The 19,428-nt window shown below is 47.5% G+C and overlaps 1 protein-coding gene across 3 annotated transcripts in view; it reads right to left on the bottom strand.

Annotated features, from left to right (window-relative positions):
* Positions 1–291: 291 nt before the first annotated feature.
* The window catches only part of SLC24A4 (solute carrier family 24 member 4), a 185,508-nt gene continuing 166,371 nt past the window's right edge, over positions 292–19,428 (bottom strand). For 2 of the 3 annotated variants that reach the window (XM_043434429.1, XM_043434428.1), the window contains exons 13-17: positions 17,477–17,643; positions 12,165–12,279; positions 6,626–6,738; positions 6,223–6,288; positions 292–4,829 (exon numbers count right to left, since the gene is read on the bottom strand). In XM_043434429.1, the coding sequence (XP_043290364.1) occupies positions 4,677–4,829; positions 6,223–6,288; positions 6,626–6,738; positions 12,165–12,279; positions 17,477–17,643 (614 nt within the window). In that variant the 3' untranslated portion in view covers positions 292–4,676. Of the gene's footprint in view, positions 4,830–6,222; positions 6,289–6,625; positions 6,739–12,164; positions 12,280–17,476; positions 17,666–19,428 lie in introns of those variants that run through there. The other variant, XR_006262956.1, reaches the window with a different exon arrangement.

The raw sequence follows: 19,428 nt of genomic DNA on the forward strand, positions 1-19,428 counted from the left end.
GGGACCCGGAAATATGGACTGCAGCCTGCCATGGGATTCTCCAGGTAAGAATACTGGAGTGGGTTGCCATGCCCTGCTCCAGGGGATCTTCCTAACCCAGGGATCGAACCCGTGTCTCTTACGTCTCCTGCATTTGGCAGGCGGGTTCTTTAGCACTAGCTCCACCTGAGAAGCCCATATAAAACACAGTGAAAGTGAACTGAAAGTTGCTCAGTCGTGTCCGACTCTTTGTAACCCCATGGACTATCGAGTCCATGGAATTCTCCAGGCCAGAATACTGGAGTGGGTAGCCTTTCCCTTCTCCAGGGGATCTTCCCAACCCAGGGACCCAGGTCTCCCTCATTGTAGGCAGATTCTTTACCAGCTGAGCCATAAGGGAAGCCCTTAAAAGACCCAAATCTCTGAAAGGTTTTCACCCTAACCAGCAAGTTCTTTGTTTATTCAAGCAACAAGCATTTGCTGAGAGCCTGTCGTATATGCTGCACACCCATCTTTTCCCACCAGGAAAGGAAAGGTGAGGCTGAGAGACAGGCCAAGCCCAACCCCTAAGGACCCACTCAGTGTCAGGGCGGATGGGGGTCCACGAGCTCACTGGGCAGTGCCAGCCCGAGCCGAAGAGTGTCTGCTTCTCTGTCCTGTTCCAGACCTTGACTCAGCTAGCGCATTTCACACCTGGGGAAGGGGGGGGGGAATGGACCCTCTTCCAGTTCATCTTGCCTCTGTCCACCCCCACCTTAAGGACAGGGAGGGGCCCTAGAGCTCAGGGAGGGGATATGCCAGGAGAAAAGGAGGGCATCAGGCCAGGAGGCCCACACTCTTCCTGGATTCCCAGCCTGTGTGCGGAGCCCGGTGTTTCCTGAGGGCTGAGTGCCCACTGATGCTACAAGGCATGCAAATCCTCCCCAGAAAGGAAGAGGGGGACTTCCCTAGTGGTCCAGTGGTTAGGACTTCAAAGCCCTTCCAGCGCAGGGAGTGCAGGTTCAATCCCTGGTCGGGGAGCTAAGATCCAACATACCTCCTGGTCAAAAATCCAAAACATAAAATAGAAGCAATATTGTAACAAACTAAATAAAGACTTTAAAAATGGTCCACATAAAAAAAATCTTTAGAAAAAATTTAAAAAAGGAAAGGTGGGGTAGTTTCTTCGCTTAGAACCCAGACCCTGGGAAACCCAGGAGGGGGTCTTTGGTCGGGGTCTGCAGGTGGTCTCTCCCCCTGGAGGGATGGGCATGCCCATCTGGCTCCTGAAGGGTTATTCTTTTCAGCTGCTTGGGTGTGTAAAAGCAAAAGATTGACAAGGAAAAGTAATGTGCTCAGTCACTTCAGTTGTGTCTGACTCTTTGCAACCCCATGGATTGTAGCCCGCCAGGCTCCTCTGTCCATAGGGAATTCTCCAGGCAAGAATACTGGAGTGGGTTGCCATTTCCTTCTCCAGGGGATCTTCCTGACCCAGGGATTGAACTGGTGTCGCATGTCTTCTGCATTGGCAGGCTGGGTCTTTACCACTAGGCGCCATTTGGAGGAGCAAGAACGAGTCCTAACAGGTGGGGCGAGGGGAGGAGCAGCACGTAATGAACAGAGGAAAACTCACAAGGTCGGTGCACACGGAAGGTGAACACAGAGGTCGGGAGACCATGGGTTACAGGAAGGATGGGAATGAGACCATTCTGATCTGCCTTTAACATCAGTCTCTCACTGCAGCTGATCCAGAGCCCTCCTCCAGGGCCAGGCTCTCAGGACACCCCACACCTTCCCCTTGATTATGCTCGGCTGGCAAAGGCAAATCCAAACCAGAGATGCCAGGAACCTCCTGTTCCTGCTTCTATAGACATTTTCTATCTGAATACAATGGGTTCATTTTTCTGCCCCCAATTCAAAGAGCCAAGTTTATTTTTCAGATTGCTTATTTTCATAGCAGAGTAATTACCCTGTGCTAATTAGCTTTGGGAATAAAATAAAGGAAGTAACCCTGTGCAGTGACGAAAGCATTATTTTTCAAATGAAGGCCTAATTAATCAAGTAATTCTTTAAACTTGAAATGGAAAAAATATTGAGTTACAAAAGAGACTTCTTCACCCACTGTGTATATATAGTTTCCTAGATACAATAAATGCATAGATCCTTTAAGGAAGTTACATTGGCACAATAAAGTCATGAGAGGATTAGCCAGGAGGGCTGTTCTACATACTAGAAACATTAGTTTTTGTCTCAAACTGGAACTGCAGCATATTTATCATCTCAGATGGGTTCTGCTGAGGAAGAGGTGGGTGATGAGGGTGTGTTCTCTGAAAGCTACACAAGGATTCAAAGACGGAACACCAGCAGGGCTCTCAGCAGGGCCCATGTGGCCTAGCTAAAAATATTTTTTGATCTTTATCAGAAAATAATAGGGACATAGGATGGGGATACATATTAGGATGGGAGACAGAGCATCCAGATGTCAGTTAGAAATGTGATGAAGTTGTGACTCAAACAATAAGGGCCAACCCCAAGGACAAAAAAAAGGACACACCCACGCCTGCATGATCAAGGATGACCACACACTGGACTGGCCGAGCCGGGTGGTGACCTGGGGCTCGGCTCCTGTTTGCAACTTACTAGCCATTGACCTAGAGTCACCTGACCTCTCCAAGACTGAACTTCTTGTTAAATGGGGAAAATAATCCCTACTTACATCACAGGGCAGTTTTGAGATTCAAAAACGGAGACAGATACGCTCTGAAACCTGGATGAGGCTGTAAGACAAAGGAGACCAGGTGGCTATTCTCTGCGGGCACAGAGTGGTTCCGACAACTCTGAAACCCTCTGTGTCTAAACGTTTATGCTGATGAAGCTTGGGGCTCCCTGGCCACCCATTTAGCTAATTTCTCAGGAAAATGACCCTTGTCCTCAACTGGAAGACCACTGAGTATCTAAGAAGAGAAACAAAAGAAGTCTTGACTTGGTGTAGCTACTAACACTGATGAGGATCCAGAATAGAAACCTGGTGATGGAGTTGTCATGTCTGAGGCTCATGCTAAGGAAATTTTAGGAACACAAGCTTAAACATGCCCTCCTTCTGAAATTCAGGAGGCCACAGAGAGCACAGCCACAGATTCCACTGCGGGTTACAACCATTGTGTCTCAGGAAAGAATCAGCTATTGGATCTACACTCATCACCCATGACTAATTATCAGTGAATCATTAAAACCCTCCTTTCCTCATACCATCATTGGGGCGTTCCCCATACAGTCGTCTGTGCAAAATAGCCCAGTATTAAAAGTGCATCAAATCTGATAGACTCTTTGCAATAGAAACATTAAAAAAATAAAAAGGACACCTCTCTATAAAATGAATTGTGCTTTCTTTTCAGAAACCACAAATGGTTTGTGTTCGTAAATCTTTTTAATATATATTTGAGAGCTACGAAGCAGTCAGAATTGTTTAATATGTTTCTATCTATTTTTGAATTAACCTCCCATCTTTGGCCTTTCATGCATAGTAAACGATGAGATTCAAGAACCTTAGCTCTAAAAATTTCCAAGTTACGGTTTCCATACTTGCCTCCAGCTCACCAGAGAGCAGTTGGTGGTTCTGCAGGAAATCTCTCTTCTAGTCATTAACCGTTACTTCTGGCACACGCATTCCAGTTCAGCAGGCTATGAAATTTGTTGGGCATATAAACAATTGGGTCTTTGAACAGGGTGATGTTGAGGGCAGGGCATTAACAAAGAAATGACAAAACCGAAACTGACAGCGCGTCCCATGCCACAGGAGGTCTGGAATGAATGGCTGTAAAGTACTATCTCCACTGTGTCTCTGAGTTAGCACCCATTTAGATGTTAGTCTTCTACTCTCTCTATGTTCCAAACCAAATGTCTTAGCGTCAATGCAACATGATACACATAGGATCTGTTTCCCATAAGTATTACCTTTTTGGTCCCCATCAAGGTCCTTTGTATGCGATGGTATTTTTCAAGTATGATGATCTATAGCTGACATTTTATTTTGACTGTGTCATTGCTCATTCTCTGAATGCATCAATGAAAGTGAGAAGAGTATGCACTTGTTTTCTCTCTTCCGCTGTGAACAACTGTTTCTATTCTTCCAAATTTGTCCAGGAAAAGGGGTGGAGTGTTTGTTGTCATGGCCCCAAACTCCCAACAGGTTGAGCCTCGCTCTCTCCAAACCTTGAGTGCTTCCAGCAGGATTAAGAAGCTCTAAGGAACAAATGCTGCTCAAGGAACCCACACCCTCTGGTCCAGAGGGGCCCCTTGAGAACAACGCTCCTATTTTGCACTTGCCCCAGGAGACCTTGTGTTCACCGACCGCCTCATTTCCGAGGCTGCCGTGCGACAGAAAGACAACCCACATACAGAAGTCCTCCTGATCCAAGCATCCGAGAGGAGATACATGCCACTTCCCTATGGCCGGCGGCTCGGAGGTCTGAGAAGCTGCTCCAGCAGCGGCCCCTGAATCTTGCCTTTTTGTGGGGGCAGAACTCCAAGGAGGAGGATGACGCCTGGCAGACTGGCCCGTGACCAGACAAAGACCACGATGGTGCTTTCTTCCCATGGATGAAAGAACAGACGGTGGCGGCCGATGCAGGAGAGATCCGTGGTGGGGAGGGGCAGGGAAAAAGGACGCCAGCGCCGGAGTGTCCAGAACAGCTCCCAGGCAGGGGGCAGTGGCTGTTTTAATCGTCTTCTCGGCACATTGGCAGGTTGACAAAGGTAAAGACGTTGAACTCTATCATTATGGAGAAGCACAAGAAGACGGCGTAGAGGATCAGCACATACACCCCCAGCTTCCGGTCCAGCTTCCACTTGTTCAAATGGATGCCGAGGACCTGGAAGGGGACAGGGAGAGTGTTGGGCTCGGGGAGCAAAGAAATACAAAAGGCGCCTTTACTGGAAAATCACACACTAACGATGAACCCCAGCACTTCCTCCAAAATGTGGACAAGAACAGAGGGGTGCTGCCGGGTGTATCATTGGTTTGATCAGAATCGCCTTGTAGGCTTTAGACTTATCTGATGAGAGGATGCTGGCTCCAGGCATGCACAGCAGCTGTCCTCAGGGCACCGGCCCTCCCCGGGCAGGCACACCCCTTTCTGGGGATGCACAGGCCTTCCAAGCCTTCTTTAGTGACAACTGGGGTCTGCCACTGGCTCCTTCCTTTGCTTTAGAACTTGCCATCCTCAACTGTCTTTAGCAAAACCTTCAAGGCTCCCATTGGCCCACTGTCTAGACACCTTCAGTTTGGACTGCGTGTGTGTGTTTGGGAGACAGGGTTGGAATGCTTTCTCTTTCTACATTCGTTTCATACTTGCCTACCTCCTTTTACTACCGTCTTTCTTTTTTAAAATTAATTAATTTATTTTAACTGGAGGCTAATTACTTTACGATACCTTGGTGGTTTTTGCCATACACCGACATGAATCAGCCATGGGTGTACACATGTCCCTTCCATCCTGAAACTACTTTCTTTCTTATCCATGAATCAAGGCTCCCCAAGAGTTGAATCATAGTTACTTCCAATGCTGTGGGTCCTTAGAGACAGACCAATAGGGGTTCAAATCCCAGCTTTTCCTATCCCTGTAGACTTCACAAAGGGAGTGAATCTTGGTCCTCATTAAAAGGTTTTAGAAATGTGGGGTCCATGAAGAAGGGATTCCTTTCTAAGCAATAGCACTAATGGGACAGTTATGGGAAAGAACAATTATGGGAAACAGCCATTTCCTACCCCTGTGACCTGGGACAAGTTATTTAATTCCCGAGCCTTGATTTCTTCTGCAAAGAAGAAAACCATCAGGTGCTTGTAAGGATGGACTAAAGTAAGCTGAGGCATTGTTTACCACAGTTTGGGGCCTGTGAAGTAAGGAGACCTCCGTGTCACCATGTACCAGCCCGGAGACCTGACCATCACGCCCCCATGGCAGCTCAGTTGGGCTGGGGGCGGGGGGAATGTGTCTCCTACTTGCATCATTGAGGGGAGACAGACGGGGCAGCAAGAAGAGAGGAAATCTAAGTCCCTCCCTCTGGGGACTTCTCACCAGCTCAGGGAAAAGTGTAGTGGTGGATGCCAACATTCTTGGCATAAATTGTGTCTGGGGGTATCTGTGAATTTATGTTTTTTCAGCTTAATCCCTCACGGCCAAGGGGAAGAATTCAGAGACTGTGCAGAATCGGAGGAAAACCATGCGTGTGTCAAACTGCCATGCTGGAATTGTAAAAACTCACGGTGAGAGCGACGGAGCCCAGCAGCAATGCCACGGAGTAGACCAGACCCCGACTGTTGATCTTCACCTGGAAAAACAAACACACATGCCCTGAACCTCTGGGCTGCTCAGGGGCCCATCTGTTCTGGGAGCCCACTGCACTTGGCTTATCCTTTCCCTCCTCTGGAAGCCACAGGTGGGTGTTCACAGCTGAAGCACCTGTGAGTTCCAGGCAAACATGAGCTGCCTCTTGCAGGCACCCCCAGGCTGCTCTGGACGCCTTTGCACAAAGCGGCGGCCAGCCTGCAGAGGAGATGGGGGCAGTGCATCCCCTGCAGCTCTTAGCTGCAGGGCCAACACACACTCGCTCCCTGTAAAGCACAAGCGTCGGGTGTCATCTCACTAAGGAAGTGAGACGAACTTACCGTGGACCCATAATTAACAACCATGGTCTGCAGCCCCCACGGTATGCCGAGTCCCACGAGGATGTCGAACACGTTGCTTCCTATGGTGTTAGAGACCGCCATGTCACCAAGGCCTGCGGGGGACAACCGACAGGTTATTCCTAACCCCCAGTACCTCAGAATGTGATTTTATTCAGAGATAGGGTCTCTACAGGGCTTGCCTGGTGGCTCAGATGGTAAAGAATCTGCCTGTAATGCAGGAGACCCGGTTTCGATTCCTGGGTTGGGAAAATCCCTTGGAAAAGGAATGGCTATCCACTCTAGCATTCTTGCCTAGAGAATTCCACGGACAGAGGAGCCTGGAGGGCTAACCATCCATGGGGTCACAAAGAATCGGACAGGGGCAATCAGGTTAACATGAGGATGAATACTAATTCAGTATGATTGGTGTTTTCATTAAAAGGGGAAATTTGTGCACAGGCTTGCACACAGGGAGAACTCCATCCGAACATGAAGACCACCACCTATGAGCCAAGGAGAGAGGCCTGGAGCAGACAGAAAGAACCAAACTTTCCGACACCTTGACCTCTAGCCTCCAGGACTGTGGGACCATCAGTTTCCATCTTCCTGTCTCCCAGTGTGCGGTAATTATGCTGCCCTAGGAAACTCACCCAGAGCCCTTCATTATTTCTCCTGCAGGGGTGTCAGCCTATGTTCTGGGATGACCCACTACATGCTTCTCCTTATTTGAGATGCCCGCCTTCTCTGGGAGGGAGGGGGCCTTGTCCTTGATGCATACTTGTGACCCAGGCGATGGCACCATGAACTTGACCTGGATGACAGAGCAGCTGGTCTTAGGCCTGGTTGGTCTCCCAAGAGTGGACTCTTTGCTCCCAAACAGACTAGAAGCATCTTAGAGGCGAGGGGCTATGTCATTACCTTCCCCCTTCCTGCCCCACTGTCTAGTCTCCTACCAGCCAAACAGTCTTAGGAACTTAATAACTTGAGAGACTTCAAAAGTTAGAAAACAAAGTTTTAATGCTGGCTGAAATCTCTTCTAACCTGGCTCCCTAGCCCAAATTCAACATAAGAACAACGTATGACAGACTGTCATAATCTGGCCACAAACATCCGTGGAAAGAAGAAGCCTGAAATGCATGTGCCTATAACCATAAAGCCATCTTGGTCACTGAGCAGCTGGCAGAGACTCAGACCAGCAACCAGACGACTGCCTCACCTCTGTTCGACCGCCCGTCCCGAGTGTTAGCCAGGCTACCTCCTCCCACCCTGTTGCTGTCATCCACTGACCTCCAGAGCACAATGTCTCCCTGAGGGCCTCACAGATCCCTCTGGGGCCTGGGCACCTATCTGAGTGCCTTCGAAACCCTGGCAGCTTAGTCCTACTGGGGGCAGTATCTCTGGGAAACCTGCCTTCCAGTCTCCCAGGACCTTGTGAAACAGGAACGTGCAGCTCCGGTTTTGGGCCAGCTAGTCATCCCTGGTGGGGAGGCAGGCACTAGCCGGATGGGTCAGGAGGAACCAAATGCCCGCCCGGGTCTGGGAAAGAAGAGCGAGTGTGTTCTCAGGTTGGACTGCCGGGCTCTGTGTGGGTGCAGCCCCCTAAGGAACCTTAGAGCAGCAATTCTCAGACTTTGAGAGCACATGACTCAAATTTCCATTTCCACCAACCACAGTCCAAGAGAGGTTCCCTTTTCTCCACACCCTCTCTGGCATGTATTGCTTGATTTTTTGAAGATGGCCATTCTGACCAGTGTGAGGTGATACCTCATTGCAGTTTTGATTTGCATTTCTCTAATAATTAGTGATGTTGAGCATCTTTTCATGTGCCTCTTTGGCTATCTGTGTGTCTTCTTTGGAGAGATGTGTATTTAGGATTAGGACTGACACATGTATACTGTGTGTTTGCTCAGTTGCTCCATCGTGTCCGACTCTGTGACCTCGGGGACTGTAGCCCATCAGACTCCTCTGTCCATGGGATTTCCCAGGCAAGAATACTGGAGTGGGTTGCCATTTCCTTCTCTGGGGATCATCCCAACCCAGGGATCAAACCCATGTCTCTTGTGTCTTCTGCATTGGCAGGTGGATTCTTTACCATTGAGCCACCTGGGAAGCCCATGTATCCGCTACCATATGTAAAGTAGACAGCTGGTGGGAACCTGCTATAAAGCACAGGGAGCTTGGCTCGGTGATCTGTGATGGCCTAGCTGGGTGGGATGGGGTGGGAAGGGGGTCCAAGAGGGAGGGGACATACGTATACATGCAGTTGATTCATTTTGTTGAATGAACTAGCACAACACTGTAAAGTGATTATATGCCAATAAAAATTTTTTTTTTTTGGACCAATTAGAACATATATATTTATGGATTAATTTCATTATCTCATATGGGTAAGGTTTTCTAGTGCACCTTCCCCCAAAGTAAAACAGTAACATCAAAGATCACTGACCATAGATCACCATAACAAATATAATAATAATGAAAGTTTCAAATATTGCAGGAATTACTCAAATGTAACACAAGCATATAAGCAAAGGCTATTGGTAAATGGCATGGACTGACTTAATTCACTCAGGGTTGTCACAAATATTCACTTTGTAAGAAGCCAATATCTGTGATGTACAATAAAGCAAAACACAACAAAACGAGGTAAGCCTTTGCATTTCAAGGATCCTTTCTCCATAGAAAATCAATTTCATAGTTTCTGGGAGTTACACCATGGACATACTTTGGGATGTCCACTATTCAGCCTACTGTATCTTTGAAAGAGTCCCCCTTATCACCACCCTTATCCAAACCAAACACAAACAGAAAAAAAGATCACATTTCTGTGGATGGTGCAAATTAAAGATTTTAAAGAGTTAAAAAAAAAGGCACAATGATTAGCTCCATCATATCTGAGCCCCTCATATCTGGTAGTGGACTCCTGCAAACTCATCCAAGAATTCACTCTACTCTTAGTCTCTGTTTCAGATGTGATATCTCTGCTAGAGCATAATAACACATCTTCAGGTACATGGTAGGATGTCATTGCTTTGGTGATTGTGTTCTCTGCCATCTCTACCGACTCTATGGACGTGAGTTTGAGCAAGCTCTGGGAGATGGTGAAGGATGGTGAAGGCTGGCGTGATGTAGTCCATGGGGTTGCAAAGTGTTGGACACAACTGAGTGTCCAACAGTAGAGACTCGGCAGGCCAGGACGGAGTTGTTTGGGATATTCAAAGTTTATTCTAACACTGGCCGCAAAACCGACTTGATAACAGGTCCCAGTGGCCAGAAAACGGAACTCTTGATTCTAATACTCTACCGGAGCGCGATAACTTCTGCTGCCGCAATGGCAAGTGGTTAGAAGTCCCTTCTGTTCAGGCTTTCTTTGCTCTTCGCTCTCTGTGAATCCCCTTCTACTTCTCAAATACTCTCGGCCCACTCTGGGCCATATCCTCCTAATACCGCCAATAAAATATTTTTTAATTAACAAAAAAGAGCAAACAACTCACTGGGGTCTTGCTGAAAAGCAGACTCTGGTTCAGTGGGGCTGGGATGGGGCCTGAGACTCTGCATTTCTCTCAAGCCAATGCTGCCAGCCTGGACCACGCTGTGGGCTGTGAGACTTTAGGGAGCCCAGGATGCAGTCTCTGAATGTTAGAGCTTACTGCACAGCTCCTGCCTCATGCAGGGGGCTCTGGGCAGAGGTTTCTGCATCCTCCACCATAAAGAATCTATGTTTAATATTGTCTGCTGGATCCTCTGTCACTCACATCAGCATCACCCTTAGGACAGCTATACACTCTCACCCCCACTTCAGCCTTCCTTCGTGTCTTTCTACATTTCACTGGAGCCACTCTGAGATGATATCCCCACCTGTTCTTGTTCCTACAGAGCCCCTTTGGACCACGCTGGGACGCTCCCCTCCCCTTCTTAATCTTCTCGTATCTTCCCTGACCCACTAGCCTGGACTCCAAGGCCAGTTGTTTAAATGGCACATTCTCTTGGCCCCTTGACCTTCCACTGTGTCCACCCAGCCACCCCCAGCTCTGGATGAATTCATCTGTGTGTCGTGGGAGCTGGTACAACTCCAAATTCATGCTGGAACCCCACCCAAATTCACAACCCTGAACGTCAGCCTCGGGGTTTATTGTTCCGTTTCCTCCCTGGACCGCGTTGAATAGCGGCCCGCGCTCATGTCCACCCAAAACCTGTGAACGTGACCAATAGAATCTTTGCAGATGTGATCCAATTAAAATGAGATCATCCTGAATTAAGGTGGGCCCTAATTCAATGACTGGTGTGTGTCTGTGGACACAGACACACACACAGGGAAGAACACCATGTGAAGACACAGGCAGACACTGGAGGGAGGCAGCCACAAGCCAAGGATTCCTGGTACCCTCCCCCCCCTCCCCAAGCTAGCAGAGAACAAGGAAGGATTCCTTCCCAGAGCCTCCAGGTAAGTACAGTCCTGCCAACACTTGACCTTGGACTTATAGCCTCCAGGACCAGAGAATCCATTTCTGTTGTTTTAAGTCACCCAGTTGGGGTACTTTGGTTTTGACAGCCCTGGGAAATGAATACACTCACCTTGAAGGTCACTCAGTTCAATTCCATCCCCCTCAGCTGCCGTCCCCAGCTGTCAACATTCTCCTCGAGGCTCCAGCCTCCTGCCAAATATACTCCCACCCTTCCCTTCCCCTCATTTCATCTTTTCTCAGGACGGATCAGCCAACTCACCAACCTTTCTTTCATCTTGAAGAAATGAAACATTTTCCTCCTTTCTGAACCCACTTTCTGTTTGGACACTTCTCTCCTCTCCTGTCTCCTCTGAGATTTCACTCCACTATTTGCCCTGCCTGCCTCCCATCCTTTCACACTACTGTCTACGGAGGAAGGTCAGTGAAGTCCAGGCGTGGATGCTATCTCACTGCTAGCAAAGGAGCAGCAGAGGAAGGCTGGCTCTTCATAGACCTTCTGTTCTGCCATCGAGGAGTACACCGGTGTTCCTTAGCCTGCTCACCCCCAAGGCACTTAGCTCCAAAGAAAATCCACCAAGCAAACCATAACATCATATAAGTTCTAGAATTTGGAAGAGGAATCAGAAAATAGCTGGAGACATAGGATATCCCCACTTGGCCTGCCTGGGAATAGAACATTAGTGCATTTGCTCTAAAAATTCTGGGCTCCCACTCTGTTCAATCTCACACTGGTGATGTCAGAACAAGTTCATTTTTTTTGGCAACACAGCTAGTGGGATCTCAGTTCTGGCAGTGAAAACCTGGAATTTTAACCACTAGGGCACCAGGGAGCTCCCAGAACAAGTCCATTTTTATTCACCTCCACACAGATGCTTCAAGAGGTCTAGAGGAGGTGATCTTGGTAGTAATTCTCTCCATGGATGGAATCTACATGATGCTTTCCAGTCATCACTGTTTCCTCCACAGCAGGACTTAATGACTATCAGTCCTGAGAGCTATGAACTGTAACTCAGGCAGGGGGGAGGGTCCACTTGGTGATGCAGATGGCTGGGGGCCCGAGACACTATCCGTACCTTGTCTCGCCACAATCAAGCTGGCCATGCAGTCGGGAACGCTCGTGCCTGCTGCAAGGAAAGTAATGCCCATGATGACATCGGGGATCCCAAGGGTGTATCCAATAATGGTCACCTGCAGAAGACGGGGGAAACATCAACTCACAGAGGAGCACCCGTGAAAACCCTGCTTACAACGCAGTGTTTTTAACTTAAACATAGTACTCCTGTATCCAACAGAAAAATCTGGAATATGGTTTCATTTTTTAAAAAACTGTCTTTTGAGTATTCTTTTTTACAGACTACATGAGTAATCTGGGTTTACTGTTTTTAAAAGTTAAGAAAAAAAGTCAAATGAAAGTATTAGTAAAAATCACCTACCATTTCTCAAGACCCTCAGACAACCACTATTAACACTTTTTACAAGCCAGTGAGTCTTAGACTTGAAAATGTAGGAAATCCTGTAGTGAGCTGTTAAAATAAGACCTGCCAGGCCCCACCCCCAGTTTCTGATTCAGGAGATCTGGGGTAAAGTCCAGGAATCTGCATTCCTAACAAGTTCCTAGTTGGTTGAGACCCTGAGGCTGCTGACCTGGGAACCACATTTGAAAACCCCTGCTTTAGACTATGGGCTTCCCTCACAGCTCAGTTGGTAAAGAATCCTCCTGCAATGTAGGAGACCCTGGTTCAATTCCTGGGTCGGGAAGATCTACTGGAGAAGGGATAGGCTACCCACTCCAGTATTCTTGGGCTTCCCTTGTGGCTCAGCTGGTAAAGAATCTGCCTACAATGTGGGAGACCTGGGTTTGATCCCTGGGCTTTAGAATATATCCTTGACCTTCTTTTTGGTGTATGTATTAGAAAAATATGAAATCAGATTATACTATCAAGGCATATTTTGTGACTGTATGTTTCATGCAATGATACATTGTGAGTATCTTGCCATCACAAATATTCATCTACAATCTTATTTTACACTGGTGCGTGGATTCCACTGCATAGCTGTGAAGTTCCTGTCCATCCATCACTGGTGGATAGGAAATGGCTTGTTTTCGTTCTTAAAATATCACTGTATTGTAACATGTAACATTTACTGAGCACCTACTATGTACCAGGTTCTTTCCAAGTGTTTACTTTCACAATCTCATCTGCTCTACGCACCACCCACTGGTGAGGGAGCCACTGTTATTATGCCCAAGGAAATGAGGGTCAGAGGGGGAGAAGTTACATCAAGTCTGTGAGCAGCAGAGCAGGGATTCCAGGCCAAGTCTTTCTGACTCTAAAGTCTGCACTCCAACCTTGCCATCACGCTTTTTTATTTGGATGGTAACTGCTCTACAAAGTTGCATTGGTTTTTGTCACTCAACAATGCAGATCAGCAGTGAGTGTATGAATGTGTGTGTTTTATATATATTATATACATACATACATACATATATAAGTGTATATATATATCCTTGCTCTTGAGCATCATGTTGTCTTGTGTGAACATCTCTGGGTTCTCATCTTACTATTATATCCTTAGGAAATGTTCCAAGAAATAGAATCACTGGATTGAAGGATACACAGGCTTTTAAGGATCTTGAAACATGGTCACATAACTCCTCTAATAAATGCCTGACACTCGGGAAATGGTGAGCAGCAGCTGAATGGAAAGCCCTAGAAGCACTTGGACAACCTCACTCAAAACATCCCTTAGATGGCTCACCTCCCCAACTAGAAAATGTGAACAGGAGGATCTTTCAGGGTTGTTCACATCTCAGCCGATGGCTCCAGTCCCAGCAAATGTTTGGGTAAGCTAGTTTACTTCTTTGAACCTCAGTTCCCTCATCTGTGAAATGGGCTTTTAAATGAGGATTAAGAGAAAAGATGAGGGGACAGTGCACGGGCTGTGTAAGACATTCATAGATGTATGTTTCCCTTCACTTCCAATCACTCATCTTGCAATCTATGGGGGCACAGAAAATGTGAGTGATTAGCCCAGATGAAGTGTGCTTTCTAAGGGCAGAGCTCAGCCCTGGAATGAAGCCAGAGCTTGTGGACTAAAACGATATCCCTCCTAGGACAAAGCTTGCAGATGGGTTTGGAGATGCTCGACCCTAAAAGACAGTGCTCAGTTCGGCATCACCAGGAACTGGGCAGTGCGTGCCCTGACTGACCTGCTCTGGGCTGTGCAAGGAGAAAGACTGAGGACACCAAAGCCACACAGCTGATGCATCGGCGCTTAACCCACACTGACCATGAGGGAGGTCTCCACAAGCACAGCCTGGCTGTGGCTGACATGTGCTTAATGGGTGATACCAGATGTCATACGTATAGGAGCCTGGGTTATTCTGGCAATAATGAGGATGCTTCCTTTGCTTTCCTTTCCTTATATCACTGGACTACCTGGCTAAGAAGCTGGAGGGTGGAAGGACATAAGGAAGGTTCTGTGTGTGTACACACAATGGCAACCCGCTCCAGTATTCTTGCTTGGAGAATTCCATGGACAGAGGAGCCTGGCAGGCTACAGTCCATGGGGTCACAAAGAGCTGGACATGACTGAGCGACTACCACTTGAACACACTCCAAGCATTCAGGACCAGAGATGCTACCTGAGTGTGGCTTTGCCTTGGACTCCAGCCTGGGACCCTCTGAACTCCTGATGTTGGGATTTCAGAAAGGGAAGCAGAGCCAAGTCCAGAGCTGGGCTGATCTGCCTGACTTTGTTGAAGTCACACCTGCTCTTTGGTCCTCAGTCTCCCCAGTTGGGCAAAGGTCCTGGATTGGATGACTCCTTTTTGAGATTCCCTCCCTTTGGATGCTGACAGTCAAGAATCGTTTTCCCCAAAGCCAGGGTTGAGAGATGTGAAGGACAGGGGGGTAAAATATGGGCAGGTGAGACGTCAGTGCTCTCTGGCGCCCCCATGAGGACATGAGGAATGTAAGTGCCTGGCCCCTGGCACATCTTGCTTTCACAGAAATCAGGCTAACCTGGCACTGTTGTCTTTACCACTTTCTACTGTGGAAACCACTCAATTACCCGAAACTAAGGCCAGGTGAAGTTCCAAATCACAGGTAAGAGTGCCGCAGCAAGGTGGTTCCTATAACTCTGGCCAAGCCACTGCCAAGACTCTCTTTTAAGAAGCAGGAATGGGGTTTATAAGACAAGGTGAGGGGGATGGGAATGTTATTCAATGTCCTACCTCACAGCTAATTAGTAGAACTGATTTCATAATACTGTTGTTTTCATTAATTAAAAAGAAGAAAAAATTTCACACATTCATTAATTTGATTTTCCCTAACTCTCACACCCACTCAAATGTCATGAAATACTTTTTTCACTTGCAATATTGCTTGTGGAATGCACTTTAGTAAAAGAAATTGGTGGATCCTTTTATCAAAATGTAAGGATGGGCTGGCCTTTCACCCTACTCAGTAGTCATGTACAGACGTGAGAGTTGGACCCTAAAGCAGGCTGAGTGCTGAAGAATTGATGCTTTCCAATTGTGGTGTTGGAGAAGACTCTTGAGAGTCTCTTGGACTGGAGGGAGATCAAACCAATCAGTCCTAAAGGACATCAACCCTGAATATTCATTGGAAGAGCTGATGCTGAAGCTCCAATACTTTGGCCACTTAATGCCAAGAGCTGACTCACTGGAAAAGACCCTGATGCTGGGAAAGACTGAAGGCAAAAGGAGAGGAGGGCGGCAGCGGATGAGATGGTTAGATAGCACCACCAACACAATGGATATGAATTTGAGCAAACTCCGGGAGATAGTGAAGGACAGGGAAGTCTGGAGTGCTAAAATCCATGGGGTCACAAAGAGTTGGACACAATGCAGTGACTGAACAACAACAACATCTTTGACTGTCATCCTTTTCTGGTGGGGGCGGGGGTCTGTTAGTAGCTATTTCCAACTTCTTTTCTATGTAAAAACACACACCTTGGCATCCATGGGGATTTAAACCTCTATCTGAATAAGCTTGGAAGCAGTGTTGGCTGCATCTCATGGTGAACATGGCTGATATTTACAGTTATGATCAATTTGCTATGTTGCTAGCTCACACCTGATGCCTGAATAGAACCCTTTCATCTCCCAATAACCTGCAGACAGTGGTGATCATGTCCATTTCGCAGAGGGGACAACTGTGGCTCATGGAAGCTGAGTCACCTGTCCAGGTTTCATGGCTCCAGTGGGGAGAATCAGGATTCACAGCCAGTTCCATGGGACCCCACAGCTGCTCTTCTCCCACCAAACTGTTCCTCTTGGGTTAAGAGAATGTTGCTCTTGTGCCTCTGAGGCCAACACACACCTTTGCCCTGTGTGTTAGGCGGCACTGGGTGTTAGGAGGAGAGTGAAATGGCTGCATGGATACTACTGAGGTGTGAGTGGCTTGCAGGTGAACTTCACAGTAGAAATGCAGAGGTTCTGTGCCCGCTTTTCTCGCTGTTCACAGGCTTCCCAGGTGGGTGAAAGGAAGAGGGGGAACCCCACAAGATGATATAAAGAGTGAGAAAAAGGGGGCTCCTGTTTGGCCCCACCCCGCCAGTGAAAGTTTGCCCAGGGAGCAGTCATGTGGGGCCAGAGGGGCTATGCCAAAGCCTCTCTGCCTGAAGATTCTAAGAGCAAACTGAGGTGACTGGCTGAGATCTTAGACTCTGGAGCTCAACACCCAAGTTCTAATCCCAACTCTAGAATTCACTAGCTGTGTAACTAGTTGTTCAATAGCTGCTAACTGTATAACTAACTGGACAAATGACTCAACCTCTAGGCCTCAGGTTCCTCATCTATAAAATGGGCACAGTAAAACTGCTTACCCCATTGGGTTATTGTGAGGACTAGAACAGTTTACCTACAGTTTATATCTGTGCCTGAACATAGGAAGGGGAGCAGAACATCACTGGGCAGGGGCCATGGAAAGGGGCCATGTTTGTCTCCCTCCAACTCCAGTCTCCATCACATTCCTCTACAGATGCTGAAAAGGAAGGGGGCCTAATGATTAGCCCTCCAGAGCTCTTTCTAGAGAGTGTCTGCCATCCCTGCCACATTCCTCTTCCCATCACTCCACGGTGACATGTCCCAGGCTGTCCATGTGAAGGTAACCCTCCCTCCCATGGACACCATGGACCATGCTGTGTCTCTCTGGGTGTCTGTGATACACAGCATGGCTTCATAAGACTCTGCTGAAACCCCTTCCTACTGAGAAATAAGCCGAGGTCTGTTAAGGTAGGTGAGTTGCTGAAGGTGATCCAGCAGGGCCTGTGGTCACTCTTGATCCTAGCTCTCCCACCTCTGGCAGATGCCGGGCAGGGGCTGTCCGTACAGTCCACCCCCTCTCCCGCCACTCACCAGCCACACCATCAGGTAGGAGAAGACAGCGATCCACAGCGTGGCGATGACGAAGGTGAGCATGAAGAACTTCTCCCAGCGGGGCTTGCTGCAGTTGGGGATGGTGATGCACAGGAGGAAGATGAGCGGCCAGGTGAACACCCACTTGACTTTGTCCCCTCTTGCCTCTGCAGAGGGATGCGGTGGAGCCAGAAGGGGGAGAAATACACACTAGGTTACACACCTCCAGTCTACCTGTAGGTTTACTTTTTCACGCCAAACAAGAAAATGCTATGAATAGGCCTCCCAACATCGGACTTCACAGAACGACAGAGCTCCGTACTGTCGACCTGGAAGTGATCTCAGTAAAACAGTTGAGTGTTTGTTGACTGAAAAACCAGTCAGTCCAAATCCTTCATTTGACAGGAGGAGGAAAATGAGACCCAGAGCTGGAACAAATTTGTACAGGGCAGCTGGAATGGGATGTTGAATATGAACAGGCTTTGGAGTCAAACTTGCAGTTGGAATTCAAATGACCTTGAGCAATCCCCTCAACTCCACTTCCTCTTCTGACAGTAACAGATGTAAGTGACAACACAATAGTTGATGCAGGGAATATTTGCTATGTGAAGCAGGCATAATGCTAAGCATTTTGCATTTTAGTAGTTTCCTCTGCTAAAAGGGAACATTACCCCTTTCTTGGTTGTTGCAAAAATGACATGATGCAATGTATGTAAAACACCCAGCACAAAGAACTTGGCAAAGAAGGTGCTTTAGAAATCTCAGCTCATTTGCTCCAAGGTCATATACTCAACCAGTGGCAGATGCAAGACTAAAATGTGGTGTTCTGCTGACAGGTATGACCTCACTGACCCCTACCAAGGGAACCCACAAACAATTTAACTGAGGAAAAGTGGCCACTGAGTACAAGCATAGTGTAATTATCCTTAATTAGTGGCTTATCCTTAATAAGCCACTGGGTATTTTGAGCACACGCACCCTCAAAACAGGCTTGTGGGTAATGCCAATGATTTGGTGGAGGAAGGACCTCTGAAAATCCTCTCCTCCATAAAAGCAATGAAAACATTAGCAAAAATGGTCTGAGTCAACTTGTTTAGAACTCTGGAAATTAACCAAAGCCTTGTAGCCATCCAGGGAGTGTTTATTTAAGAAAATAATCTGGGTAAAAGTAACAACAGTGAACTTTATAGAGTTTTAACTTGCCTTGTTTTCATTTTCTTTCATCAGCTTTGGAGCAGTCTTGAAAAACCAGTAGCCTGGCATCCACCAGAGGGGGAAGGACAGGATTAGAGCTCCTTCCAAGTCTGTTCCCAGAGGACTGGCATTTTCTGACCTGTCTGCTGGTTTCCTGGAAGACCCTACTTTTAAGGTGTCTTTATTTTACCTGAATCAGAGCTCACCCAGTATGAATAGCCTTTTCCTTGAGGGCATTTGTTGAAAACTATCAGAGACAATTGTTGAAAACTGTGCTGCCTGCAGTGGTGGAAAACAGCTGGACAAACAATAGGTTAATGAAAAAGCTTAAAAGGAAAAGCTGGGAATGAGATATCCCTAGAGGACTTGGAAAAGCTCCCAGGTAGTTCTAGGAATTTGAAATTTCATGACAGGCATAGGGCTGTTCCCAGGGTTATTTGCATTCTTAGGAAAGACTTGGCTTCCCGGGTGGCTCAGTGGTAAAGATTCTGCCTGCCAATGTAGGAGCCACAGGAGATGTGGATTTGATCCTGGGTCGGGAAGAACCTTTGGAGGAGGAAATCCACTCCAGTATTCTTGCTAGGATAATCCCATGGTCAGAGGAGTCTTGTAGGCCCCAGTCCATGTGGTCGTAAAGAGTTAGACAGGACTGGGCAACTAAGCATGCAGGAAAGACTTGAGAAGACCTTAAGCTTTCACTTCTGCCTAACACTGAGACTCCGAGAAAACAAGAAGTAAAGGCTAAGGTGGAGTTGTAA

Source organism: Cervus canadensis, chromosome 17 (assembly GCF_019320065.1).
Source record: "Cervus canadensis isolate Bull #8, Minnesota chromosome 17, ASM1932006v1, whole genome shotgun sequence".
Classification (NCBI taxonomy): Eukaryota; Metazoa; Chordata; class Mammalia; order Artiodactyla; family Cervidae; genus Cervus; species Cervus canadensis.